The 27,297-nt window shown below is 36.7% G+C and overlaps 5 protein-coding genes across 5 annotated transcripts; 2 read left to right on the forward strand and 3 right to left on the reverse strand.

Moving 5' to 3' along the window:
* The first annotated feature begins 4,132 nt into the window (after positions 1–4,132).
* Positions 4,133–6,989, forward strand: LOC147551697 (Quinone reductase family protein). The gene is made up of 2 exons (XM_086669862.1): positions 4,133–5,123; positions 6,490–6,989. The coding sequence occupies exons 1-2, from the start codon at positions 4,582–4,584 to the stop codon at positions 6,716–6,718; spliced, it is 771 nt and encodes a 256-aa protein (XP_086525988.1). The 5' UTR covers positions 4,133–4,581; the 3' UTR covers positions 6,719–6,989.
* Positions 6,990–8,627: 1,638 nt separating this feature from the next.
* Positions 8,628–9,871, forward strand: LOC147551698 (peroxisomal membrane protein 11A-like). The gene has a single exon (XM_086667271.1). It carries the CDS (start codon positions 8,709–8,711, stop codon positions 9,486–9,488), a length of 780 nt encoding a protein of 259 aa, XP_086523397.1. The 5' UTR covers positions 8,628–8,708; the 3' UTR covers positions 9,489–9,871.
* Positions 9,872–10,279: 408 nt separating this feature from the next.
* LOC147551699 (uncharacterized) lies at positions 10,280–15,018 on the reverse strand. The gene is made up of 2 exons (XM_086668590.1): positions 13,127–15,018; positions 10,280–11,930 (listed from the first exon to the last, which is right to left on the reverse strand). Exons 1-2 carry the CDS (start codon positions 14,548–14,550, stop codon positions 10,415–10,417), a joined length of 2,940 nt encoding a protein of 979 aa, XP_086524716.1. The 5' UTR covers positions 14,551–15,018; the 3' UTR covers positions 10,280–10,414.
* A 2,153-nt stretch (positions 15,019–17,171) lies between these two features.
* LOC147551700 (protein BZR1 homolog 1-like) lies at positions 17,172–19,743 on the reverse strand. The gene is made up of 2 exons (XM_086667272.1): positions 19,244–19,743; positions 17,172–18,307 (listed from the first exon to the last, which is right to left on the reverse strand). Exons 1-2 carry the CDS (start codon positions 19,502–19,504, stop codon positions 17,621–17,623), a joined length of 948 nt encoding a protein of 315 aa, XP_086523398.1. The 5' UTR covers positions 19,505–19,743; the 3' UTR covers positions 17,172–17,620.
* A 4,244-nt stretch (positions 19,744–23,987) lies between these two features.
* On the reverse strand, positions 23,988–26,968 carry LOC147551701 (putative NEDD8-conjugating enzyme Ubc12-like). The gene is made up of 6 exons (XM_086669651.1): positions 26,745–26,968; positions 25,733–25,846; positions 25,216–25,324; positions 24,995–25,073; positions 24,801–24,917; positions 23,988–24,295 (listed from the first exon to the last, which is right to left on the reverse strand). The coding sequence occupies exons 2-6, from the start codon at positions 25,839–25,841 to the stop codon at positions 24,158–24,160; spliced, it is 552 nt and encodes a 183-aa protein (XP_086525777.1). The 5' UTR covers positions 25,842–25,846; positions 26,745–26,968; the 3' UTR covers positions 23,988–24,157.
* Positions 26,969–27,297: the final 329 nt, after the last annotated feature.

The raw sequence follows: 27,297 nt of genomic DNA on the forward strand, positions 1-27,297 counted from the left end.
TCGGACTAGTCCGAGACACCCAGAACCTCCCAGACGCGTCTCCAAGACGCGTCTGGTCGAGTGCTCTGGACGCGTCCTAGACGCGTCCAGGAAGCTCCCTCCGCAGCTGCTGGTCGCGTCTCCAAGACGCGTCCCAACAGCTGCTCTGGACGCGTCTTCAAGACGCGTCCAGAAGCTTCTGTCGCAGCTGCTGGTCGCGTCCTAGACGCGTCTCAGCAGCTGCTCTGGATGCGTCCAGAGGACGCATCCAGGAGCTCCCGGTCCGGCCAGGAAGCTTCCTGGCCGGACACTAGGGTTTTTCAAAACCCTAGTTTCCAAAAATTTTTTTTTTTTTCTTTTGCAACTCTAAGTTGCTATTTTCCAAATTTAAAACTTTTCTTAAAATTTTGAAATCTTTTAGAACACTTCTAAAATTTTTACAAAACTTGTAGAAACTTTTAAAATTTCCAAATTTTGTTTTGAGAGTTTCCCAAAACTCAAAACACTTCTTTTTAGAACACTTCTAAAATTCCAAAAATCTTTGTTTTTCAAAAGTTTCCAAAACTTGAAAACAACTCTTAATCAAACCAATTTTGGATCAAAGTCTAGGTTTTTGAAAACTTTTTCAAAGAACAATTTTGAAATCTATTTGAAAAATTCTTGAATCCCATTCAAAATCAATCAATTTCTTATGTTTAAAACTCTTTTAAACATAACTATCAACTTAATCAAGCATGGATTAGTCCGAAATTCAATCTAATTGAGTTTTAAAACACTTTTAATCATCAATTTGATTCTTAATTTGAAATTCATTGAATCCCATTCAATATTATCAAATTGTGAGTTTAAATAGTTTTAAAACACTTTTAAAATATTTTTATAAACTCAATTTATCAAACTATCAATTATATCTAATATGAACTAGTTCGATTCTTAGCAAAAACTAGTTAATAGCAAGAGGCTCTGACGCCACTGTAAGGATTTACACCCTTCTACTAGTGTTTATAGCGGAAATATGACATCTAATGTCTACACTAGTATTCCCAGGATCACATGCAAAACTAGTAATTAATCTAATGGAGATAGTGGATTACCTTAATCGCTTTTCCCTCAAACTAGTTGAATTGATTGAAGAAGACCAAGAGCTTCAAGTGTAGCTCCTCTACTTGGGACACGAGCAATCAATTTGATCTCCCACCTTGTTGTATAGCTAGCACACCAATGGTGGTTGGATAATAAGAAGACCTTCTTCTTGCTTGACTAGATAGATAGTTAATGGGAATTAGCTCACTTTCTCCTCTCTACTTGATGTGGTAGAGTAAGAAAGCTTAGAGAGAAATTCCACACCTTATTCTCTGCCCTAAGAGTGTTTATATAGAACCCTAATAAGAATCCACCTCCTTTTAGGTTTCCCAAAACACCCTTTAGAATAAGATTTAGGGAAATAGTCGAAAATAGCAACTATTGGTATTTTCTCAATTCCCTAAGGAGATGACGTCCAAACCCAGCCAAAATTGGCAGATTTAATGTTCATAACATAAGGAAACGTCCCTCCAAAAATCAGCCCAATCCGAGCCCTAAAAGTGCCCGAATCGGCCTAGGCCCAAAAACCCTGCTTTTGGCCTTTTTGTACTATCTTTGCCTAATTCCTTTTTAGGCCTATGAGATATGTTTATGGGACACTCCCATGATTATATCTCACTCCCACTAGTCATATCCTAGATCAATTTGTCACTCTTATGTGTAACCCGTTGTAGGATCCGATCGAAGTTAGCCGCGAATTACTTCGTAATTCGACGATCGTAGTTGGTCTCTAGCTACAACTCTACGATCCCTAAATCAATCGGACTTGATGATCTTCCACATCAATTGTCCTATCCGACAAATTGTTCGCATTGTCACCTTGGTCGAAGGACATCTCCTTCAACTCCTTCAGACATAAACTCCAGAAAGCCCTGGAGGTCCCAGGTTCGAATCCCAGAGAAGGCGGAATCTTTGGTTATTTGAATTGGGATTATTAGGGTGTAAATAATGTTGTTGGCCTTTAGGGCATGTTCTAGTTGGGCTATAGGCCCGGTCCTGTTAGTGTTTGAGTGGGCGGTTATCGAGCTTATCACATCTATGATGTATCAAGTGCCAAATGTAACGACATACGTAGATCATAGTCGACTTCCAAAAAAAAAAAAAAAGCAAAAAAATAAATCTTGTCCTTTTAACAAAAGAATTCTAGAAATTTAGCCTCCAACCTAATTCCCTTTTAATAAAAACACTGAATTTGTAGAGAAATAATTAAAACTCTAAAATGACTCTCATCGTTTGGGCCATGAGAAATGATTTAAAATCAAAACTAGACTTGTTTTAGATTAATAAGATCATAAACAAATTAGACTCATTCTATGTAGATCAATGAAGATAATGAGGAGAACCATACCCATTTTAGATGTTATTCAAAAGTAGTGGTTAAAAATTGCCTAGTGAAGATGATGAGAAGAACTGATGATCAGTTTAGATATCTTCTTTAATGATGTTGGTGGTTTTGGATTAGAAACGGAGAGGGAGTACGATTGAAGAAAGAGAAAGAATTAATTCAATTATTGTTCTTTTATTTGTTAGTAAAGAATGATTTGCTTCGACCAAGATGACAATGCACTCAATCTGTCGGATAAGACAAATGGTGAATAAGATCATCAAGTCCAGTCAAATTAGGGATCGTAATGCTTAGTTAGATGTAAACTATGATCGTCGAATCAATGATCAGTCTGATGATTCGCGGCTAACCACGACAGGATCCTACAACAGGTTACACCATATATAGTGTCAATTTGATCGGAAAGATATGACTAGAAGGAACAAGGTAAAAGATTAGGTTAGATCTGATAAGTCCAAAAAATCCAGGATGATGGCTAGACAAAGATAGAAAGAATCGGGCCAAAATAGAAAGCTTTTAAACTCAATATATATTAAAATTTAAGCTATTAATAACGTGCCTCTAGTCATATATTTTCGATCAAATATGAACTTCTTCGTAGAGCTGCCTTTAAAGTCGATATAATATTAAAACTTAAGCTATTTTTTTTTTTCGGAAAGAAAAAAAAAAAGAAAAAAACTTAAGCGCAATCCACCCAAATGTGAACTTCCCTATAAGAGTGCCTTGAAACTCAATACACATTAAATTTATTAATTTGAGTCCAACCTTCACTTGACTTAACCCCTCAGAGTAAGATAGAAAGAACCAAGCCAAAATACGACGCCTTTAAACTCAATATATATTAAAATTGAAGCTATTAATAATGCGCCTTCATGGCCCAATTGTAAACTTCCCCGTAGAACTGCCTTTAAACTCAATATATAATAAAATTTAAGTTATTAATTTAAGTCCAATGTATAATGATGATTAATATCATACATGAGTAATCGACGTAGAAGACCTGTCATTTTTTAAAGGAGATGCAAAGAATTTACTCTTAGAGTGATCGATACCGCCGAGCACAACTTCGAGTCTTCGAATGAAACGAGAACTATTGAGACACTTATGGAGTTATGTCAAATGAAGGTTGGACTCAAATTGTTATATTTAATTTGTTTTGAGTTTAAAGGCAATCTTATAGGGAAATTCACATTTGGGTACAACACAATAACCGTATTATGGTGTTTGCATTGTATATTGCAACAAGCAACTATAACAAAATGTAAAATATATAAACATCTAATAGAACAAAAATATGAAAAATTTTAGAGAGGGAGAAAGAAACCTGCTACTGTGTAGTACTGTCTTCTCCCCTTTTGGGTTTTTACTTTATCTCGTTGTTCTTTTTTGCTTTTGGAGTTGTTGTGTGACAGACTATCCCTAATAATGACTTCTACGGAAAAAAAAACCATATGTTTTTGGAGAGTTTTATTTCTCTTGTAGAAGGTGGGTAAGAAGTTTTTTTCTTTTTGAAGAAAGTAGGGGAAAAAAATTACGTGACATATACTCCTTCCCACTAATTTTTACATCAAACCCAAATACAAAGTTAAATTCTAGAAAAAAAAACTTCCTTTTCCCTTAGAAAAAGATCTACAAAAAAAGTCTATCAAATTTGGACGTAATTTGTCTTGTTTACAAGTAGGCCCAGCCCAGCACCCATAAAAATGATACACAGCTGGAACGCACGTGCATATCTCCCTAATCATTATCCGAATGTCATAAACACACACACCAGGCGCAAATTAGAAAAATAAACTGTGTTAAAATTTTCTTAGTCAAAGTTCAAACCTCCCGGAAGAAGATCCGAATTCGAAATCTCAAATTTCTAATCTTACCGGATTCTCAATTCTCCGGTGGGAACAATCGGAGCAAGATAACGCAAAAGGGTATATTTTTTTTTTAATTTATTTATTTATTAGAGGTACTTTCTCTGAGGAAAATCCAGATCTTCAATCTATTCTAGTTTAGGAATCTGTTTGATTCTTAAAGAAAGTTTGGATCTTTGAAGAAATTCAGTCAAATTGACGCGAAATTCAATTGATAATGAAAAGTTGTGGAGTTATCGAGTTAGGGTTTTAAGTGACGGAGGGGTAGTGAGTGAAACTGTGGGTTTGTGGTTAGAGAGATAGAGAGATATGGGGAAAGGAGGAGGTTGTGTACCAAGCAAGAAGAAGAGATTACCACCTTTGAACACTTCTAATGATAACCCTCCTCAAAGAGAAGGTGGGTTGGTACCAATTGATCAAAGTAGTCAAAGTGCTGTTTCATTTGAAGAAACAAATTCAGAATCAATAAGAAAATTGAAAATCTTCATAGTATTTCATTCAATGTATGGTCATGTTGAGAAAATGGCAAAAAGAATGAAGAAAGGAGTTGATGGAATTGATGGGGTTGAAGGAATTTTATATCGTGTATCAGAAACAATGTCGCCCGAGGTTTTAGAACAGATGAAAGTTCCACCCATTGATGAGGAAATTCCGGTGATATCAGCCGAGGAATTGGTTATGGCTGATGGGTTATTATTTGGGTTTCCAACTAGATATGGTAGTATGTCTGCACAAATGAAAGCTTTTTTCGATTCTACAGGGCAATTGTGGCAAGAACAAAAGCTTACAGGGAAACCGGCCGGATTCTTTGTTAGTACTGGTACACAAGGTGGTGGGCAAGAAACTACTGCGTAAGTCAAATAACTCCAATATCTGTTTCATTTCTAGGGAGAGAAAGTTTTTATCTTGATATGAATTCTATTGCTATAGTGATATATTGGTTCATGTTTTAGTTTGTTTCTGCATTTTTAGTACCTGCATTCGAAAGATTCGACTTACCTATGCCTTTGACATGATTAAACTTCAGTTTACATGCTTACAAATTCAATCCTTTTAGATAAGAACACAAATAATGATAGTAATCAGTACTGACTAGAAAAGTTATAGTTATCGACGGGGGATATAACTCTTGTTCTCTAAATTCTAAAATCTCGATTTTGGAACGGAAGAATTGTAATTGCTATCCTCTGCCTTTGCTGCTGGTGGATCTGGTGCAATGGTTCGTGCGAAACTTATTTTTTAATCGCTTGCACTAACTTATAGGGGTTTTTGAACAGAATGTCGATTCATTTTAAAGTCAACTATGGCGATCCTGTTCGCCGATAAACTTCACTAAACATTAAGTCTATCATATGACCTGGTTATATCGAATATTACCTTACAGAAGTTACCTACCTTTCGCGATAAGGCGCCTGAGTTACTAGTGAGTAGTGACGGATAAATATCCCATGACGAAGTTGTGTTTTATTATATAGATTACCAAGCATGGCAAATTACTCTTCTAGATTCCAACCTGAACAGTGGTTGCTTAGGCAGGCTTGAGTCATGAACTTCTCCTGGTTAGGATCAACCTTTTGATACAACATGACATTTATGAACATGTTTACTGGATTGGAAAGCTCAAAAAGGAAAGCCATAAGCCGGTAAGCTTTCTGGGTTCAAAAACTTCAACCAGAAAAGAAAACGATTAACTATATTCTTTTTAATTATATTGGCAGGAAATTGATCGAGCTTGTCCCACAAAAGAAAATGATCGCGGTCGCCATATTCTTGACTTTGATACATCTAGAATTCACTTGGTACTTTGCCTCATGAAAACATGACATATTATACTTCAAAGGAACTAAGTCTGTCATTTAAGAATACCGTGCTTTCGATGTCATTTCTTAGTAGAGAGAAAAAGAGAGAAGTGTTACCTGTACAACTGCATTATATGCAACAGATGTACAACAACTGATTAAATATGTCTTTACTCAGATGGTTAGTAGGTTGGGATGGTGCGCTTTAAGACAACAAAACCGTTATAAACCTGTTGCATATAATTTGATTCTACACACTCTCTCTCTCTCTCTCTCTCTCTCTCTGATATGTATGATTGTATGAAAAAGAAATGGATATATTTGTTTCAGAAGTGCATCTCTGGTGTGGTTGATGATCCTGCCATTATATTCTTAAGCTAACTTTTTCATCATCTCTTTTTCCATTTTTGTGTCATAGTTGGACAGCGATAACGCAGTTAGTGCATCACGGAATGCTATTTGTACCTATCGGATACACCTTTGGAGCAGGAATGTTCAAAATGGATTCTATCAGAGGGGGTTCTCCATATGGTGCAGGAGTTTTTGCCGGCGATGGAACGAGAGAGCCTACCGAGACAGAGCTAGCTCTAGCAGAGCATCAAGGGAAGTACATGGCTGCTGTTGTCAAGAGGCTTGCTCCACCTTGATTTCATTGGTTAATGTAAAAACCCTCTCTCTCTCCACCTTGATTACCTTTGTCCTTAATATTTATTCGACGAGATATACATCTCTATTTGTGATTGATTGGTTTAGGTTTTGAGTGTTGTTAGTATTTTAAAGAGTGAACCGTTGTTATTGTTCTTTATTTATACTAGTTTGTGCATCCATTATTTGTTCACAAATGTTGTAAGATTGGTTTGGATTCTATTGTTTTATAGATTTGTTAATAATAATCAACAGTGTGATGTGTTCTTTTGATTTCTCTCTCAATCTCATTCTCAATCCCAATCTTCTTCATGGTGTCGTGAGAAAGTATGAAATTATTTACCCTTCTGTTCTAAGGTACTTGCAGATGCAAGTAATGTTTCACTTCAAACCCAAACGAACTATGCCACTAGGGCTAACTGCATAACATGAAGCGTCTAATGACCCTGCCTGCACTGGGAGAAGTAGGTTATATCTTCTCTAATCTTGTACATGCTTCACATAACATAGTTGTGGTCTTATCAGTATGTTTCTTTTTTTGACATGGACTCCAAGAGTCACTACATTCATCATCATAAATCCGAACAAGCCTTATGACTTTCATCTTCAATTCATCACAACAAGCTTTATAACTTTCATCACAAATCTCCAATGGTGGTTGCTTTTATAATAATGTGTCTAAGAATAAAAAATTGTCGCGGTTTTTTTTTTTTTTTTTGGAAGTCGACTACGATCTACGTATGTCGTTACATTTGACACTTGATACATCATAGATGTGATAAGCTTGATAATCGCCCATTCAAACACTAACAGAACCGGGCCTATAGCCCAACAAGACATGGCCTAAAGCCCAACAACATTATTTACACCCTAATAACCCTAATTCAAATAACCAAAGATTCCACCTTCTCTGGGATTCGAACTTGGGACCTCCAGGGATTTCTGGAGTTTATGTCAACACCTTGGAACCACTTGGGCTACCAACTGTTGACAATTGTCGCGGTTTTTGAGCATCCAAAATATTCTTTGACATAAAAACTTGGTCAGTTAAGCTTGACTTACCAGCAAAACATCATTTTTGAGTTTGGAACCAACTTGTTTGATAGGAGTATATGCTTCACCCCTCCACCGCGTTAACTTCTGACAACTACCATCATTTCCAACCACCAACACCAGTCTTCTTTTTTCTGTTCTTTTCTCTTTCTCTTCTAGAGAACCCCCTTGAAGATCTCAGATGCTAGAGTTGTTAGAAAGAGACGCGAGAGAATAGAGATAAGAAAATAAAATGAAGAGATAAAAGGGAGAAAAAATATTGGTGCTGGGTGGTGGTGGTTGTAACGATAGTGGTTGTGTTGTGATGACGGAGGAGAGGACAAAGGTGGAAAATTAAGAGTCCAATATCAAATATGTTGTGTTTGAGATTGAAAATAAAATTTCCCTCTTAACTAATTTTAACTAACGAAAGTCTTTATGATCAGGAGAATATTTTGGATGCCCTATCACCCAAAAAGTTCACCTCATTCAATCGTCACATGACAGGTTTACCAACGGTCCACCAACCTTTGGTGCGGTGGTTGGACACCTCTTTTAAGTCTTAAGCCCATGAAATCGTGGGATCGAGTCTCGGTGAAAGCAGTTTGCCATCAAAATTTATCCTATGTAATTTACGCAATAAATAAAATAAATAATGTACTAATAATTTGTCGAGTTTTAAGCCTCTTTCATGTTGTTGGGCTTTAGGCTTCCTTCATTCATGGTTTAAATTAGACAATTATCGTATTTATCAGATCTTCATGATCTATCAATGCAAAAAAAATGTCAAAAAAAAGGCCAAAAAAAGGTCTATCAGCGGGCTGGCTGCGGGTTGAGTTGACAACAACCCTTTATCAACCCACCTACAACTCCATCAACAATTGAGTTACGTAATTGGCAGTTTTGGCACACCTTTCAACCTCTCTATCTCTCTACAATTCCTGTAAAAATACAAACTAGATGGAAGCTCCCTCCGTTTCAATTCCAGAAAACCCTAAACCCATCATAGTGAGACATCAGAACAAAATGAAAGAAAGAGATTTTCTTACCCATCTCGAATCTTATTTAGCAAAAAGAGATGGTGTTGACAAACTCCTCAAAATCTCAAGGTATGCTTCTAAAATTATCTTAGCTTCTTCAATTCTTCCCCAAACCCTACCTTTAAATCGTCGTTTGAAAACCTTCGAATCAAGCGTTGGTGTTAGTCGTAAAGCTTTTCGGTTAGGTAAATTCGTTCAAGATTTGAATGCTTTAAGAAAATCAGATTTTGATTCGAATCATGAAAAAATTCTCTCAATTTTAGCTTATGGAGGTGAGGGTATTTACTTTTTTGTTGAACAATTTGTTTGGTTGGCTAAATCGGGTTTGATTGATTCTAGTTATTCATCTGGGTTACAAAAAATTAGTGCTTGGGCTGAATTTATAGGGTATTTTGGTAGTATTGCTTTGAAAATTAGGGATTTGAAAATGATTACTGAGGCAGAGGATCGTTTGAAATCTAGTGTTGAAATTGCTATGTTGAGGGGAAATGGGTATTTAGAGGAGATGAAGGAAATGCATAAGATGAGAGAGAAAAAGTTGATGAAGAAACTTTCAATTGTTCAAGATTTTGCTGATGGGTTAATGGCGTTTTCGGATATTAGAGATGGAAAAGGGTTTTATTCAAGTCCACTTCTGTTAGCATTAGCTGGATTTCTTTCAGCTCTTATTAGTACTCATAAGAACTGGTTGTCTTGCTGAAAATTTGAGTTTTTGAATTCAGACTTTTCGAGGTATGATCTATATCTTGCCTTGTAGATTGTAACTTTTTTTTTTTTAATAAATTATGTTAGATTCAATGTTAGAATGAGAATTTGGATGGTCTGTGATTAATAGCAGCAAATAAAAATGGTAGAGAGAGAGAGAGAGAGAGAGAGAGAGAGAGAGAGAGAGAGAGAGAGAGAGAGAGAGAGAGAGAGAACTCCTCTTATAGTAGCTTGGAGATGAACCCATGAAGATTGTAAAAATTCTTGTTGGGTTTCACCTTGTCTTTTGTTTTATTTTTAAGTGGAAATAAAATCCCATAATTTCGATACATTGTATGTTCTGTTCAGTAAGATCTAGTTCCATGATTTACTCGCAAATTTCTATTGTAGCGTGTTTATATTCCTACATAGAATTGAACTATTCTCACACTTCCCTCACGTGTAACGTTCTTTTGAGTTTAACTTTTACCTTTTTGTTGGGTGGTATGGAGCAAGTGTGGCCTTTCGGCCTATCATGTGTGGGTCTTGATACCATGTTAAGTTTGTCGGCATCCAACTCTAAACCAATTGGGCATGAGTGGTGATAATCTAGATTCTGTATTCTTGGTTATGGGAGTACACTTTGTTCATGTTGCACTAGTCTCACAACTACAAAATGATTGGAGCATACTTTTTCCAACAATAGCAAAGATAATTCAGCTCTCCATGAACTTGGTCGGTGGAGTTTGGTTTCAAATTTTGTCACGTTGGAAGCTCAAGAACTCATATTAAGACTAGTAACTATTCTAAAACGGCGAGTTCTCTATTACGAAGAAGAAGATTAGGTACAGAAATGAAATGGAGAAGACTCAGAAAACATAATGAGTTGAGAAAGAAACGAATCAGAAACCAGTCATTGATGCAAAAAAAGATTGAAGAGACTTAGCATCTAGATTTCCATTGTTTGGCAACTTCTAACACTGATTTATGAGAAGACCCATTTTCATCCAGATTTCTTAATACACTGTTCTTCAGTTCCTTAGCTCTAACCCTCCATATATTTTCATCTTCCTTCGTCATTATCATTCTCACCATCTTCTCTATTTCTGTCCTTCCTATCAATTCCTTCGTTGGCCAAAATTCCGGCCGGATGGCCATTCTAATCTCCTCTGTTAGAATTGAAGCATTTAGCCTCTGCTCAGCAAACAACGGCCACGTGATCAACGGGACACCATTGACAACGCTTTCTAAGGTCGTATTCCATCCACAATGCGATAAACAAGCACCGATAGATTCATGTTGTAATATCTCTAGCTGCGGACACCAAGAGGGAACAACTAAACCAACACCAAGAATTCTATTCAAGAAACCTTCTGGTAAGTAATCTGATGGCTCACCTCCTCCACTTCCAGAGGTAAAATAAGTTCCTGATCTTTCTTTAATGGTGGGAGCTCTAACCACCCATATGAAGCGTTGTTGACTTAGTTCTAAACCCCAAGCTAACTCAGTTATCTGCTTAGCTGATAGTGTTCCACCACTTCCAAATGATACATAGATCACAGACTTACTTGGTTGCATGTTTAACCAATCCAAACACTTATCTTCTAAATATGATGGCTCTATCGATCTCGTCAATGGCCCAACCGGATAAACTGGAGGAGTCGGTATTCTTTTCAATATCAGATTCTCGGTTAGAGCTTTGATCGAAACTGGTTCAAGTTCTTCACAAGTGTTGATTAGGATTCCATGGGCTAAAGGGTATCTTGATGCTTGATGCAACATCGCTATGTACTGATCATTCGTTCTGTCCATCATTGGATCGATCAAGTTATCGATCTGAATTGGCTTACACCCAGGAACTTGAACTGGTTCTTTCAAATCTATATACTCTCCTTCGATCTCTTTATCAAGGGTAGGCAAATACATGTTTAAAGCAGTGAAAGTAGCAGTAGTTGTGATAAAAACATATTTAAGCATTCCTAGTTCATCAGCAAGATCAAAGGCATCAGTTCCAAAGATATCTACAATAAGAACAGTGGGTGGATTTTCCATGGTCATGATTGTGGATTTCAGTACTGGAAGTGATTGAGTAACAGTGAGAGAAATAGGAGTTTCAATTCCTAATGAATTAGAAGGGATTAATTCTGATATATCAATAGATGGTAGTTGAATAATTTGAAGACCTTCAGTGAGTTTAGTAGATTGAAGGAGTTCAGATTGAGCAGTAGAGTCAGAACTTGTTGTGATGAAGATGGTAACTTGAAAGTCATCTTGTAGAGAGATGATTCTCTTACCCAAAGCTATAATAGGGATGGTGTGACCAATACCAGGACTAGTTAAAATTGCTACATGATGGGTCTTTTGGTTCTGCATCATTGGAGGACAGAAATTTTGCAGAGAGAGAGAGAGAGAGAATAGCCTGTGTATAAGAGTATTCCAAGTTGTAGACTTGCACCAACTTCAAGAGATGCTTCCAAAGATAATGTGTACTTGCTCTTAATAACCATCCTTAGTTAACTCCAATAATATGCAGTTTTTCGAAGACTTGCCCTTGGCTACTTCTGATGACAATCTTATTTTATTCATTAGGTAACTGTGATAATCTTTTTAAACCCTAGAATAAGGGCAATATAATCAACCTGACTCCAATCATGCATTTACTTTTTGTAATTTTTCATTTTAAAATGAAAACGTGTACGGCAACGATACTCACAGTGGATTCATGCTTCCTGAGAGTGAAGTCTCTGCTTGTGGTAACTGGTAACTCATAAAGTTATCGGACGGTGATTGGTAGAGAGTTTCGGAATTTGATAAGGCGGATGTCCAATTGAAACTAGGGTATAATATATGTGAGAGCTCAATCAACTTAATGAATAGTATTAACAAGGGCCATGTGAGTGTACATATTTAACATATAGTATATAGAACTGTCTTGAACTTTGATCCTGACTCAGTTTCAATACAGGGGAAAAAAAGTAAGATTAATTCTCATTTCCCTCAAGTGCTCTAAAATATGACTTCTTGAAGTTTGATCATGACCCAGTTTCTAACATACGAAAAAGATGTTTGTTTTGTTTCAGTTTTTAGTACGACAAATTATGGTGCAAAAAAAAGCCTTATTAGATGTTAATTATTTTACTCAAGATTTTGCTTTTTTGTCCCCCACTACTGAGAAATGAGATGTTAGCTTTACCCCTTTGGCAATGTATGAATAGAGAAATTTTTAGGTAATTTGGTATTGGTTAAGATATTAAACACCAGAGTTTTAATGTCAAAACCGTGGTTGAGAACGTGATTAAACTCACGAGTTAATTTCCGTGGCTAGTGAAGTGTGGTAAAAGATAAGATTTTGAACTTCACTTTCTATTAATTGGTGACTTAAAGCTTTTTAGCATTGTTCTTTTCCAAGATCATTTCGTTGTGGCATACACGACATCTCACAAACATGTGTGTAGACAAACACGGAGCGATTTACATTATCACTCGTTAAGACGGACTAAAGAAAAAAGTAGAAACAAGTAAGACGACTAATATAAGACATAGCTTTTTTGTTTTTGTTGCAAATATAAGACATAGCTAGGATGCAAAAAATAAAAGAAGCTTTATTACTTATTAGGGCAATTTTGCTTCCATACATACAAAGATACCTTTCACTATTCTCCTTTCCATTGTTTGGCAACTTCTAAGAGAGAATTATGAGAAGATCCACCTTCATCCAAAGCTCTCAAAACTTTGTTCTTTAATTCTTTAGCCTTCAACCTCCATGGATTCTCTTCATCTTCTTTTGTCATTATCAATCTAACCATTTTCTCTATCTCTGTCCTTCCTATAACCTCCTTAGTTGCCCAAACGGCCGGTCGAATTCCCACCCCTATATCTTCTACTATCATAGAAGCATTTAACTTTTGCTCAGCATATAATGGCCATGTTATCATTGGTAAGCCATGAACAATACACTCTAGTGTTGAATTCCATCCACAATGAGATAAACACGCTCCAATTGCGTCATGTTTAAGTATCTCTAGTTGATTGCACCAAGAAGGAACTATAAAACCAACATCCTTAGTTCTATCCAAGAAACCTTCTGGCAAGTAATCTCTTGGATCTTCTCCTCCACTTCCAGAGGTGAAAAAAGCAGCATTTTGTTTATCAGAAGGAGCACGAAGTACCCAAATAAAACGTTCCTTACTCTGTTCTAATCCCCAAGCTAGCTCAGTAATCTGCATATATGATAGTGTTCCTCCACTTCCGAACGTGACAAAGAGTACTGAAGTACTTGGTTGCTTGTCTAACCAAACCAAGCTCTCATCTTCTGAACTTGATGACTCGGGCAATCTTATGAGCGGTCCAATAGGGTAAATGGGTGGAATACTCACGGCTCGTTTAAGTATAGGATTCTCTTTAAGGGATTGTACGGAATCTGGTTCTATTTCTTCACAAGTATTGATCAAGATACCATCTGTCCTTGAGTAAACAGAAGCATGATTTAGTATTGTATGGTAATTATCTCTAGTTCGGTCTAGCATTGGATCAAATATGTTTTCGATCTCTAGTCGTTTAATACCCGGAATTTGAATTGGTTCTTGAAGATCAGTATACTGTCCTTCAATCTCTTTATCTAGTACTGGTAGGTACATGATTAAGGCAGTAGAAGTGGCTGTTGTTGTGGAAAAAAAATACTTGAGCATCCCAAGTTCATCTGCAAGATCGCAAATATCTGTGCCAAAGAGGTCTAGAATTAGTGCAGTGGGTGGCTCTTTCATGTCCGAGATTGCAGAACGAAGAAACGGAATTGAAGCTTTAATGGTGGCACTAATACGAGTTTCAACTCCTGCGTCAATGGGTAAAAGAGGTGACATATCTATTGGAGGAATCTCGATAATTCGAAGGCCATTAGTGAGAGTAGGTGAATTTAGGAGTTGAGATTGGGCAGTAGAGGAATTGGTAGTTGTAATGAAGAGAGTTACTTGAAAGTCCTTTAGGGATATGATTTTTCTAGCAAGGGCTAGAGCAGGGATTATGTGACCCATACCAGGACTAGGTAGTATTGAAACATGATGCATCTTTTTGTTCTCCATTAATGGATGACCTGAAGGAGGAAGAAGTAGAAGAGGAAGAAGGGAGAATGAAAGGCAGAAAAAGAAGATAGGAAAGATCAAATACTCAAATACATTCAAATGGCCCTATATATCAAGTAAGCATGTGGAGGGAATGTGGGACAATATTGTCTGAAGGAAATGGCCCTATATATCAAGTAAGCAATGATGTAGTAAGCAATGATGTCTTTAGAGGCCCTGGATATTATATTGTTAGTAATAAAAATGTTTCAATGTGGAAGAATGCTTTTATATGCTTGGCTACTAAATTGTCATTTTTCTATGTGGGACAATTCTCACATTCCCTCCACATGTAGCCTTTAGACTAACATTTGTTTTTATTTTTATTTTTTAGAAGACGTGGAGTACGTGTGGTTTTTAAAATTCCATGTGTGGACCTCGCTATGATACTTGTAAAGTTTGTGGTCATTCAACTCAAAATCAATTGACTATAAGTAAAGATGACCTAGACATTATATTCTTGATTACTAGATAGCACTTCTTCCATGTAGAACTATCCTCACAAACAATGAGCACATAAATCATATACGTTAAGTTATTTTTCTTTTGTATAACTATTCTCCTAAAACTTAATTGATTCATTGAGTTCTAACCAAACTCACTTGTTTCATGGCCTTTAAACTACTCTTAGCTAGTGTTGCTAGATCTAAGAGTCTATCAATTGAATTTGAGTGACCAACCATCCTAATTGTTATCGTTATTGTTTTGGTTCTTCAATCCTCACGTTGCATCTTCTTAATATAATTAATGTCGTTGGTTGTAAATGACTCTTGAATTCTATGTCAAAAATAGAAACTATATATCGAACTTTATTATTCACTTCACTTATCGTAACATAAAAAGTGCATAAAGAAATATATGAACAAGAATCCTTCACGATTGTTCTAGAAGGGATACCTCTTAAGGTATTAGTATGAGAAACAAACAACTACCACTAGAAGCCACTAGCCAAATATGATCATAATTATTTCCTTGTTAGGGTAAGGATAAATGTGTATCTTCTTAGACATTCGACAAGTTGGCATTGGAGTTGCTCTTGGAGTAGTAAAAAAAAAAAGAACAAAAAACCTCTTTTCATTGAATTTGTATCAATTTCTTTATAATGTATAGATAACTTGCTATTTTCTCTCTCTCAACTACTGTCACAATCCTCTGTCTATAAACGGTCTAGATTTCGACAAAAAAAAAAAAAAAGTTCATGGTCTAGAGTTCCTATTGATGTAACCAATGACATCAACAAATTTGTTTTTATATTATTGTCTCCACTCTCTACCATTTTGAAACGTGGGACTTTATAGTCTTCAAATTGATATCCTAATGCTTATCACAATAACTAATTTTTGGCTTTTATTTCTATTTTTGAGAATAATAATCTAAATTATACACTACACAGGACCAGTGTCCTGACCTGGACCAGGAGCCACATAAATAGACACAATTGCCTTGTGGCAGTTGGCTTACCCATCTAGGATGAATTGTTGTTACACCTCAATAGGACTATCTATCAAGGTTTTTTTTTTTTGTTGAGAATCTATCTAGGTTTGTTGAATCTAAAATTTAAAATGAGATGTAATTCATATGGCATAGCACTTGCTTGCATGTAAGAAGTTTGTAAAGAGTTGGATATCAAGTTTTACTAAAATTGTTGAAGTACTTACATGGAGTGTTACCGGGGAGATTTTAACGAAACAATTTTAAGTAGTGTTAAATTAAAATTGGGGTGAACGAAAAGCTAGAATATTCAGAGGTTTAACAATTTTTATGTTTCATGTAAATACTTCAACAATTTCAGAAGTTAAATTAAAATTGGGGTGAATGACACTAAAAAATTTAACAATTTCAGAAAATAAAACTAAAAATTTTAAACATTTTAGCATCGTTTCTTCTAGATACATATCCACAAAAATATGTTACGCATCATTTATCGTTTCAAATAGCATTCATGTAATGTGAGGAAGAAGGATGAATGAAATATACTCTAAATTAACTAACTCTTCTTTTACCACAAAAGAGAAAAACACACGTCCAAAGCTCCCCTAAACATGCTTTATAAATTTCTACCAGCCATTGCCTTTCAAATTACACAAAGTTTTCTTCTACTCCTTTATCTAGAAATATAGTTGTGATGCTCTGAACTCTATAATAGACACTACCACACCCCCATAATTCACGGATGATTTCTACTAGCAATTACTTTTCTAAGTTACACAATGATTTTTAGTATGCAGGTTCCTACCTAGAATCATCTGCAGTGACAGGGTTAGCAGATGGATTGCAAAGGTTATGACGTGGTGCCACTTAAGTGTTATTTCTTTTCGCTTTGGTTTCGATTTAGATTCAAAGTTATACTTTTATACACTCAAAACCATATAATGTATATATATGTGTGTATATGTGTATCACGTAAGTTGTATAAGGATGTAAGGTTGTGTGCAGGATGAGTTAACTGTTAACCTAGTTCCGATGGTTCGGCTTGGAACCAGAGTTATTAGTTGAGTTACGTTTTATTTTTAGCTTCTGGTGTGTTTGTGTATGCGGATGTATAATTTGCATGACAAGTTTCATAAATGCGACCGGTCCGATTTACAAAGAAGATTGCCAGATTTTAATCTCGTCAGGGAATTGTCGAGGCGCGCTCGTACTTATTTATGGGGTACAGATCGTCATATTTGTTGTCTAAACAAAGTTAGAAGTAAGAAAACATTACATCAGTATGAAATCAAGCCTAAAAGGAGTGAATTCCGTCCAGAATGCTGAAAATCCCTAGTTGAAAATCGGTATCCTAGGTGATATCCATTATCATCAACTTCCTAAATGAACATTTACAGATCAACCCATGAAATAAATTCGATCTAAAAATCTTCTGATCTTCAGTAATCAAGAGAATTTAGTATGAGTATGAGAACTCCTATACCAGCATCAGTGCCATTACAATGGTTCTAAATTCAAACCATAACATTTCTCATAACCAGGAGTAAACTTTTCTGTTCTTTTCACTCTGTTTACATCTTCAACCATTGAGATTTCACACCTAACTCCTATTCTTCGCACTCCCTAGTGTGAGTTCAAGATCTTCAACGCCCATTTCATGAATTCTTTCTCCTTCCCATGCCTTCACTCTTCCACTCTCAAACTCAAACTCGGGTCCTCCCACAACATTCTGAGAAAAGCTTTGTTGAAGAACAGGATTCATGAGATTAAATGAAGGAGATGATGGAGCTGCAGTTGGAATAGTCGTTTGGAAACTAACCCATCTACCCGAATCAACCGTGGAAGCGTCTGATTCGTCACATTCGGGTATAGTTGCAGGAGTAAAATGGTGACGCCGAGTTGGACTTGATGGAGCTGAAGCAGCAAACAGAGGGTGACGAAACGAAGCCATAGAACCGTTTGAAAGTGCTTCCCAATCACGTTTTAAATTTGGAGTTCTTGAAGAATTTGGCGAGGAAAGTGGTGGAGTCACTGGAGCACTATTTGAGATTCTGAGAGGTGGGAGAGATGAAGGAACTGAAGTTAGGTTTTGAAGAAAAGGGAGAAGGTAAGAAGGGTTTGAATTGAAACGAGATGGACTAGGGAAGGAGGAAGAAGTAGGACTAGCATTGTAAGAAGGAATAGGACTTGGAAAAGATGAAGATTGTGGACTTGGTTGGTAAGATGAACATGGGCTTATGTTTGTTGAAGTTCCTCCATTTTCATTCTGTAATGGTGGCTTGAATCCCTGTCAAATAGTTGCAAAAAATGTTACCAGGAGAATCAATATAAACATTAAATAGTTCAATTATTGTGTTTTCATTTTTTGCTCGCTGCACTAGATCATTTTTAGGCCATGTTTGATGTCCGAGAACAAATGCGATCACCAAGATCTGCAGTCCCTTAATGTGATTTCTATTAATTGCAATATCTTTAGACCGTGTTTGGTGCACATGAATGGTATGTGATTACTAGGAACGACATTCCATAATGGTGTATGATGCACGAAAATACATTAGGTATCACGTTCGGAGGGGGAATGTTATTCATCTTTAAGGGGGAATCCCAAACCTATGGGGTGAAGGGGGGTTGGGGTTTGCTATTCGCTTTCCTTTGGAATGTCAACTAAAATTATCTCTACCAATCCTATACCTGACGAAAGGAAACAATACAATTAGGTGTTGCGGTTGCGGAATCACATTAAGAGACTGTTATTCGCATTCCTTTCCAGCACGCCAAACATGGTGTTGGGATGTGATAGAAATTGATTTTGTCCATAGATTATTTGATTGATGACTCCAACGGCTGTATCTGGGATTCCCCTTTAGGAGAACCCCATTTCTGGTTCATTCCCGCATCGGAAACACTATATTGGAATATGATTGATCATAATCACATTCCATTCCCGTACTAGGGTTTCAAAAGATGGGTATATTAGCATTTGCATTTTCAGATATTAAGAGGTGATTGAAATTCACAAAAACAACTAGAACAGAAAATCTTAACCTAACTACAAAATTTCCTAATCTGAGATCTAATAGAAAAATCTATAGCAAAGATCAAGATCAAAATATGAAGGGTCTCAAATAAAATTTCAAGATCTGATTTAACATTTCTTAAAAAGAGAGAGAGAGAGAGAGAAACAATGGGAATAATAGTAAAGAGTGGATAGAGAGAGAGAGACCTTGCGATAAGTAGTGCCGTCTTCTTCGACGATCCAACCAGCTTCATCACATAAAGCTTTTAAAACTTCATTATTATCGCAGTGTTTTGGAAGTTTATAGTTACCGTAAGTTCTTAATCCGCCATAGATCTTAGAAGCTATAGCTCTTCTTCTTCTCTCTCTTCTCTTGTTATTTTCTCTCTCCTTCCAAGTTGGTAACCTCCCTGATGAAGTGCCACCACCACCACCACCACCACCACCACCACCACCACCGGACGGCATTTCTTCTGTTAGTACCACCACCACCACTGTTGTTGGTCTACTTCTTCTTCAAAGTGTTAGTATTTAATTTCTCTCTCTACAACGCCTAATAATGGTGGGGAGGGGAGGGGGTTCTTTACTTTCTTATCTCTCTAGAATGAGCAGTTGCATTAGACGACTATTTTCACGTGGACTACGCTCTCTCTCTCTCTCTCTCTCTTTATTGGAACTGTGAAGACTAAAAAGACGAATCTTTTCCCTCTCTCTCTCTTAATATTTCTCAATGATTCTTTTTCCATTGGTGTTTCCGGGAAATTAAGAAAAAAAGTGGAAAACATAAAAAGATTTCACCAAAACCACCCAACAAGTCGCCGATCAGAGATAACCAGCGACTTCATATCTCATCTTCTCTATCGTCTATGTGTTTCCTCTCTCCTCTCTTTAAGTTCGATAACGGGGCCATTCCCTTCATCAGAACCCTTCATCTGAATCTGGATTCCAGATCATGGCGAAGAAGTCTGGTTCTATTCGTCTGATTTTTCAAACGAAGGCTCCGACGAAGGAGAATCTCTTATACGGAACTATAGAAGAGAGAACGAGGGAGAGGAAAGCCAGAGAGAAGAAACAGAGAACAGAAAAGAGAGAGAGACATGAGCAGGGTCGTGTGGTGGGGCGTGGGGGGGGGGGGGGTGCGGTGCGCCCGATCAGAGATAATCGGCGACTTCATAGCTCATCTTCTCTATCGTCTATGTGTTTTATCTCTCCTCTCTTTAAGTTCGGTAACGGGGCCATTCCCTTCATCTGAATCTGGATTCTAGACCATGGCGAAGTAGTCTGGTTCTATCCGTCTGATTATTCAAACGAGGGCTCCGACGAAGGGGAATCTCTTATACGAAACTATAGAAGAGAGAACAAAGAGGGAGAGGAAAGCCAGAGAGAGAAGAAACAGAGAACAGAAAAGAGAGAGAGACATGAGCAGGACCGTGTGGTGGGGGGGGGGGGGTGTGGTGCGCCCGATCAGAGATAATCGGCGACTTCGTAGCTCATCTTCTCTATCTTCTATGTTTTTTTTCTTTCTCCTCTCTTCAAGTTCGGCAACGGGACCATTCCCTTCACCAAAACCCTTCATCTGAATCTGGATTCCATACCATGATGAAGAAGTCTGTTCTATCCGTGTGGTTTTCCAAACGAGGGCTTCGACGAAAGGAAATCTCTTAACCGGAACTATAAAAGAGAGAACAAAGAGGGAGAAGAAAGCCAGAGAGAGAAGAAACAGAGAAGAGAAAAGACAGAGAGGGGAAAGCAAAGAGAAAGAGACATGAGCAGGGTCGTGTGGTGGGGGGTGCCGGCCCCCCACCACACAAGGCCCATTTTTACTCTTTAAAGGGGGTAGAGTTTTGGGTTAAGTGAAATGTCACAAGGTAAACATTGGATGCTACTAGCTCCTTTAATTTGGTTTGATGTTTCACTACACACACGGGAGGTCTCGAGTTGGCGACAATTTACATGTTCTTTTAAGAGCATAAGTGGTGTGCTTTCGGCTTTTTTTTTAAGAGCACGACACTTTGGTGCTTTTTGTCTTTCTTTTTTTCCCTTCTTTAAGATCAAATACTTATGTCTATTCAATTTTAGTTTGATTTTATCATTTTAATACCCATTTACTTCGCATACTTTTTGCACATCAAATAAGTATTAAAGATTAAGTTCAACAAAAAAAAAGTATCAAAGACTTCAAATCACAAATTCCTTTTCATCACTCTCTAACGCATATCTCTCCCCGAAAAATTGTCTTTCTCTTGCTTATGAACGTCACCTCTCTTTAAAACTTGCTATAAGTCAAAATTTAATGGACAGTTGCACATTGAGAACATGGTAGTTTAATCTTTCTAGAATCTTACCAGACACTAACATTTGATCATCTCAAATAAAGTTTTGACATCATGAAAAAACAGAAATAAGCCTAAATGTTTAATTTCTTATTTTTATAGTTCAATTATCATGTCTTAAATTCCAGAATAATGTTTATGAAAAAAAAAATTCGTCAAACCAGAGAAGTTTTACGTGAAAAGTGTTACGTCAATTATATATTAACATAGAGAGAAAGTCCCGGGCTGAGAGATTTTAAGTAGTTATTTTCTCCACCATTTTTGGTTTATCCCCTTTAAATTTACGGTTATCATTTTTTAGGCAGTTTCTTGGTCTGGTTGTTTACCGGAGGAGGGATCCCTCCTCCGGATTTTCCTCTTATTAGTTTGTTTATTGTTTAGATCTACAGTAAGAATATTTGAACCTTATATCTTTCTGCTTTTTGTGAGATTAAGCCTCATTTCATCTTTATCATTTCTATCTTCTTCTTCAATATACAATTATCTTTTCATAGAAGCAACAAACAATAAATTCGAGGCCGTGACTTTGGAGGATCATACTAATACTACGGTTGAAGCCGATGTGCCAGAGGTTATGGATTCAGGAGTAAATAAAAATGGAGTGTCAAAATTTCTGTGCACTAAAGGATCAATATTGGTGTGGCTATGAATAGGCAGGCTATCAAGAGTTATTGCTGGTCCTTGAAAGTTGAGAGGATTGTATATTTGTATTTTCTCTATTATTAGCATTTTCTTTTTGTTGTGTCTGAGTCTAGTCAACTTCTTTCTCTTCATGAGACACTTTACATTTACAGGTATGTAACTCTCATGAAGTCTTCAGAAGAGAGAAATAACAATTATCATCCATGTAATATTGTGATTTTATCATTTATGAATGAAAATGGTTCACTTGGTTTCAAAAAAAAATTATATATTAACATCATATATTGAGTTTGGATGCGTGAATGATTCAATCTTTCTTTTGTAGTTATATCATTTCAAAACAAAAAAAATTCAGTAAAAAAAATCTTTTAAATCTCGTGTTTTTCATACAAAAGGGTCTCGTTTCAAATATGACATTGGGCCCCTAAATTGTCAGGCACGACCTTGGACATGAGAGGGATGCACAGAGAGAGATGAGGGAGTCATTGTGGGCGGAGTTGATCGTGGTGGGAAAGAAGACAGAGGAAGAAAAAAGAAAACATCAAGAGTGGGTAAGGTTTGGAGGGAACAAAAAAAAATTCATTTCCATTGGAACTTTCTTCCCAGGAAAATTTGCTTATTTCCCCAAAACATCCCACCTTCTTCACTCACATGGTCGATGTAGACTAGTAGTGGAGCCTGGCCCAAGACCCTCCACCCACAGGGCCCTCCACTCACAGGGTCATTGTAGACTAGTAGTGGAGCCTAGCACAAGACCCCGGGCCAGTTGCCTTCTAGATGGGCCAGCCTAGCCCGTGACCTTCGATGGTCTGGAGTTGGGTGAGTTTACATTCTGTCAGACCACTTAGGCCGGGCTAGTTCAAAAACCCATTAATTTGTTTTTCAAATTCTTTTTACTTCACCTGTTCAGAGAAGGAGGTTTTCCTTCCCTACGAAACTAAGAGGGTGTTTGATTTTTGCACTTATTAAGTGATTTTCACTTAATAAGTGCGGGCCGGCAATTTTAGACCGTTTGTTTTTTCACTTAATAAGTGAATATCACTTGTAAGTGGGGTCAAAGTAAGTGCAAAAAAGTAAGCTCCAACTTGGAGCTTATTTTTTTGCACCTACTTTCTAAGTGCTACAAAAGACATTTCTATCCCTGCCGAATGTAATAATTACCAATGTAATTATAACTAAAAAGAAAATCTTAAACAATTGATAAGTAAAAAAAAACTTTTTATGACTTTATCAATGACCCTTTTCCTTCTTCACTCATCCTTCACCTAAGCTTTTCTCTTAAAAAATTTTCACATCTCTTCCTTCATTAATCACGGAACCACCCAAACTTCATGATGCAACGTAAGTTATTTCTCCGTCATAATTTTTAATTACTTGAGGTTAATATTTTTGACATAAAGCATTCATAAATCGTAATTCTCTTGTATCCAAACTCGCGAGGATAATGAATCAGTATGAAATGCTAATATGTGAATACTTTAAGGTCAAAATAGACAATTTCTCATTTTTATGACGTTTAAAATTAATATAAAAACAAAAATCAAGCACCTAGAAGTGATAGAAAACAAACGCCATATCACTTACAAGTGATATCACTTACTAAGTGATTATCACTTAGTAAGTGGTAGCACTTAGAAGTGCTAAAAAATCAAACACCCTCTAAGTGGAGAACAAGACGACGGGAGGAGAGAGCGGAGAAGATACGAATAAGCGAGGCGGCATCGGCCACTGTTTCCTTAGGTTAGAACACTCTGAACACTTAAGGTTCCACTTTCTAATTTTGTTTTTGATCCCTACAAAAGTTTATGTTTAGATCCCAAATACCAAATTGTTGTTTAAAAAGAAAAACTAGAAAGTAATTTTTGGGAGCTCTTGCAAAGATCTGGGTTGGCTCTGTAAATACAAGAAGCCTGGATGATAAAGGGAGTAAGAAGAAAGGAAATATGTAACAATACAAGCACTACCTACCTATACTGTGTCTTTATCATGGAGCATTAAATATATGAAAGAAAGAAACCAGAAGTCCTTGCCCAATCAATATCTCATAAACACAGTAATAAATCCAACAGAAAGCACAGGTAAAAGTTGGCCTACTACCCGATTTACAGCATTTGATTCAAAATCATGGGGATCGAAACTTCCAAAGTTACATGCAGCGAGGAAAGGATGTCTGACCTACATGTCCACCACTCATTGCTCTTCTGACGTTCGACTCAAACATCTTTGGGTTGTCCCTCAATACTTCAGCTGCATCATGATTGAGAGGATCCTCGTAGTTGGGTTCCTGAGAGTTGATGTAGCCACCAGAGACAGAGAAACAAGTTAAAATCATTAAAGATGTTCTTAACATGGATATACCTAAGCATTTAAAACGACAATACTACTTTGCCTTAACCAAATACCCGACTTGGGCCAAAAACTTGCGTTGCTAGCAACTACACAATTCATTTTTCCCATCTATATTACCCACATCTCAAGGAGGCAGTATATTGGGAATGAACATCGACCCAATTCCAACGGTTCTTGTGCCGAGTGAGATGTTCAATAAAAAGGTGAGAAAATAAACTGTCTAATTGCTAGCCACATAATATTCTAGGTCCAAGTCCGATATTTTGTGCACATTAGCTTTGTTGTTATACTACAAAGAGTTGATGCATGTAGTTTGAGCTAGAGATTAAAGTATGCATCTGCAAGCTCTTCTATGAATTTAGTCCCATAGAAACGAAGAGAAATTGCAAGAAAACGAGAATGACAGAGAATAACTAACACAATCAAATGACAAGTAATACCGTGAAAAGATGATGCAATCCATAAATGACAGTGTTAATATTAAGAACGGGTTTCCAATCTTCACGTAAAATGTTGAGGCAGACATTTCCCTCCAAGTCGATATTAGGATGGTAAACCTGTAGCCAGAAGGATCAGTAAGGATCATTGCCCAAAATAATCTTTTAAGAGCACTATGGGGAGCCACAATATTTACCTTTGTCTTGCACTTGACTTTTGGTGCCTCATGTGGGTAGATTGGGGAAACTTGGAAAGTAAACATGAATTTACCTCCTCTGCGATAAAAAACGAGAATCTCATTCTAAGTATACCATTTCAAACTATTAAGAAACTAATACATATTGCAGAAGGGATTAAAACAGATCATAAACAGATTCCATATTTGCAGAAAGTGAGTGCTGGCGAAACAGTATTTACCGATAATATCCTTCATCAGGTCGAATGGTGACTTCAAAGTTCATCAGATCATCCTTGCCATTTGGGAATGCAATAGTAGTTGTTTTTGGTAGGGTCAGCTCACTGATATCTGAAAGCCAGATAAAAGAAACACGCGCACAAAATATCAGCTCAACCAGACATCACAAGTACAAAATAAAATAATTGTGTAGATGTTAAGAAAAAAAATACTTTGATGAATATAAATTGTATATGAACATATCAGTCTCGATATATCTTCAGTTGTCCAAACTCCTACTCTTTGGGTTACCTAATGTATGGATAACACGATGCCCTTAGTTTGGGACTTGGGTGAAAATTAAACCATGTATTTGAAAGTAAAGGTTCAACTCAAGGAATCTAACTAAGTAACTAACAACTACCAAATACTCGATTTTATCGTGACCACTAGAGCGGGTTAAAAAGCTCATAATAGTAACTAGTGAGTGTGTAAATGTGGGAGCAAACACGAGCATATATGAGAGAGAGAGAGAGAGACCTTTATGAAGACGTAACTCCCCTGCACTTTGCTTCTTAACAGGTGCCCTTCCATTGTTATTCTCAGCATTTTCTCTCTGTTTTTCCTTCACTTTGAAAAGTCTGATCATTATTCCTACAACACAAAAGCAGAGAATATATATTAGTTGGAAGTATAAAAGTTTGGACAACTCTTTATCCATCCAATAGATCTATACCGATATGATAAAAGATGGTTTCTAAGTTCTAACCAACAAAAATTCGAGAGTCCTGTACAAGTTGCTTTTCAAGACAATAAAAGTTACATATTACCCACCAAAAATAAAAGAAGAAGATGATGACAATTTGCAAATAGCACTTCTTCCATTAATGTATTCCGATAATCCAATAATTCATGTAATCTTAATCAAATAACATGAATTATCATAAAGAACCGTATAATTAGCCCGGACATTAGTGTTCAAAAGACTAGCGAACACAACTCTTTATCCATCCAAATTTGACGATGGCGAACCGAATTCAGTAGGAACTTCAGTCTATGACAACAAGAACAATACCCAACATGGTAGTGCTCATTGGGTTGCAAGTAGATCATCACAAAATAGGGCCCAAAATTAGAGCTGAGTAACAACAAGCAGAAAAATCATCTCACAGATTATATAACCCATAATCATCTCATCTAGTTAACCACAAGAAATCATCCAATCATTCAACAATCAATTTGAAAACCCTAAACCTAACAAGAATTATTAACACCGAACCCCCTATTAATCAAGAATTTGAAAACCCCCCTAATCTGACAGACACAATTCAAACTTTTTCAGATAGGGGTTTTGATCAACAAACATTGTAATTTATATAAGAAAACCCTAAACCTAACAAAAAGATCTGATAGGAAGAAGAAAAAGAAAAGATCTTGCTAGGGTGAATCGTTGTTTTACTTACTGCAATTTGAAAACTAGGGTTTCGGGAACACTAGAATAGTCGGAATAAATAGAATATAGAAAAAAGAAGAGATGATAAAAGAAGCTAACCTGTTTGTGGAAAAACCAAAGAAGCAAAGTGGGGATCTCTTCGAATTCAGAGAATAAAAAGAGAAGAAGAAGAAAGCAGGAAAAGAAACAAGGTGAGAATTTTACAGGGAACAACAACTTCTTAATGTTTCTCTTCGTTTAAAAAGACCTTTTCTTTCTTATTTCGTATCGGTTTAAGTATAGTAGTAGTGTGGCTGCCCATAAAATAGTTCACTCCTCTATCATTATGAGGGTAGAACCCGTGTCCGCCAGACACATACAATTCTATCAAATGCGTAATCTTAATCTTTGGAGATAAGTGTCAACCACCTTTTGGTTTAGTGGTTGGACACCCATTCCGCAATACGTAAGTTCCAAGTTCGATCCAGTAGAGGTGCAAATCCAAGATTTATTAAGGTTAGAAATAAAGAAAGTAAAGATAGATTGGATGGGCATTAGGCCCCTTAGGTTAGCATTTAGGGCTCAAATGAGGTAGATATTGCTTATTTAATTTATGCATCTTGATATATCTTTGTATTGTCTCTTCATGGTGTATCAATGCCTTGTAATGATG

This window comes from Eschscholzia californica, unplaced genomic scaffold, assembly GCF_041429995.1.
Source record: "Eschscholzia californica isolate CP2 unplaced genomic scaffold, dmEscCali1.0.p SCAF_3, whole genome shotgun sequence".
Classification (NCBI taxonomy): domain Eukaryota; kingdom Viridiplantae; phylum Streptophyta; class Magnoliopsida; order Ranunculales; family Papaveraceae; genus Eschscholzia; species Eschscholzia californica.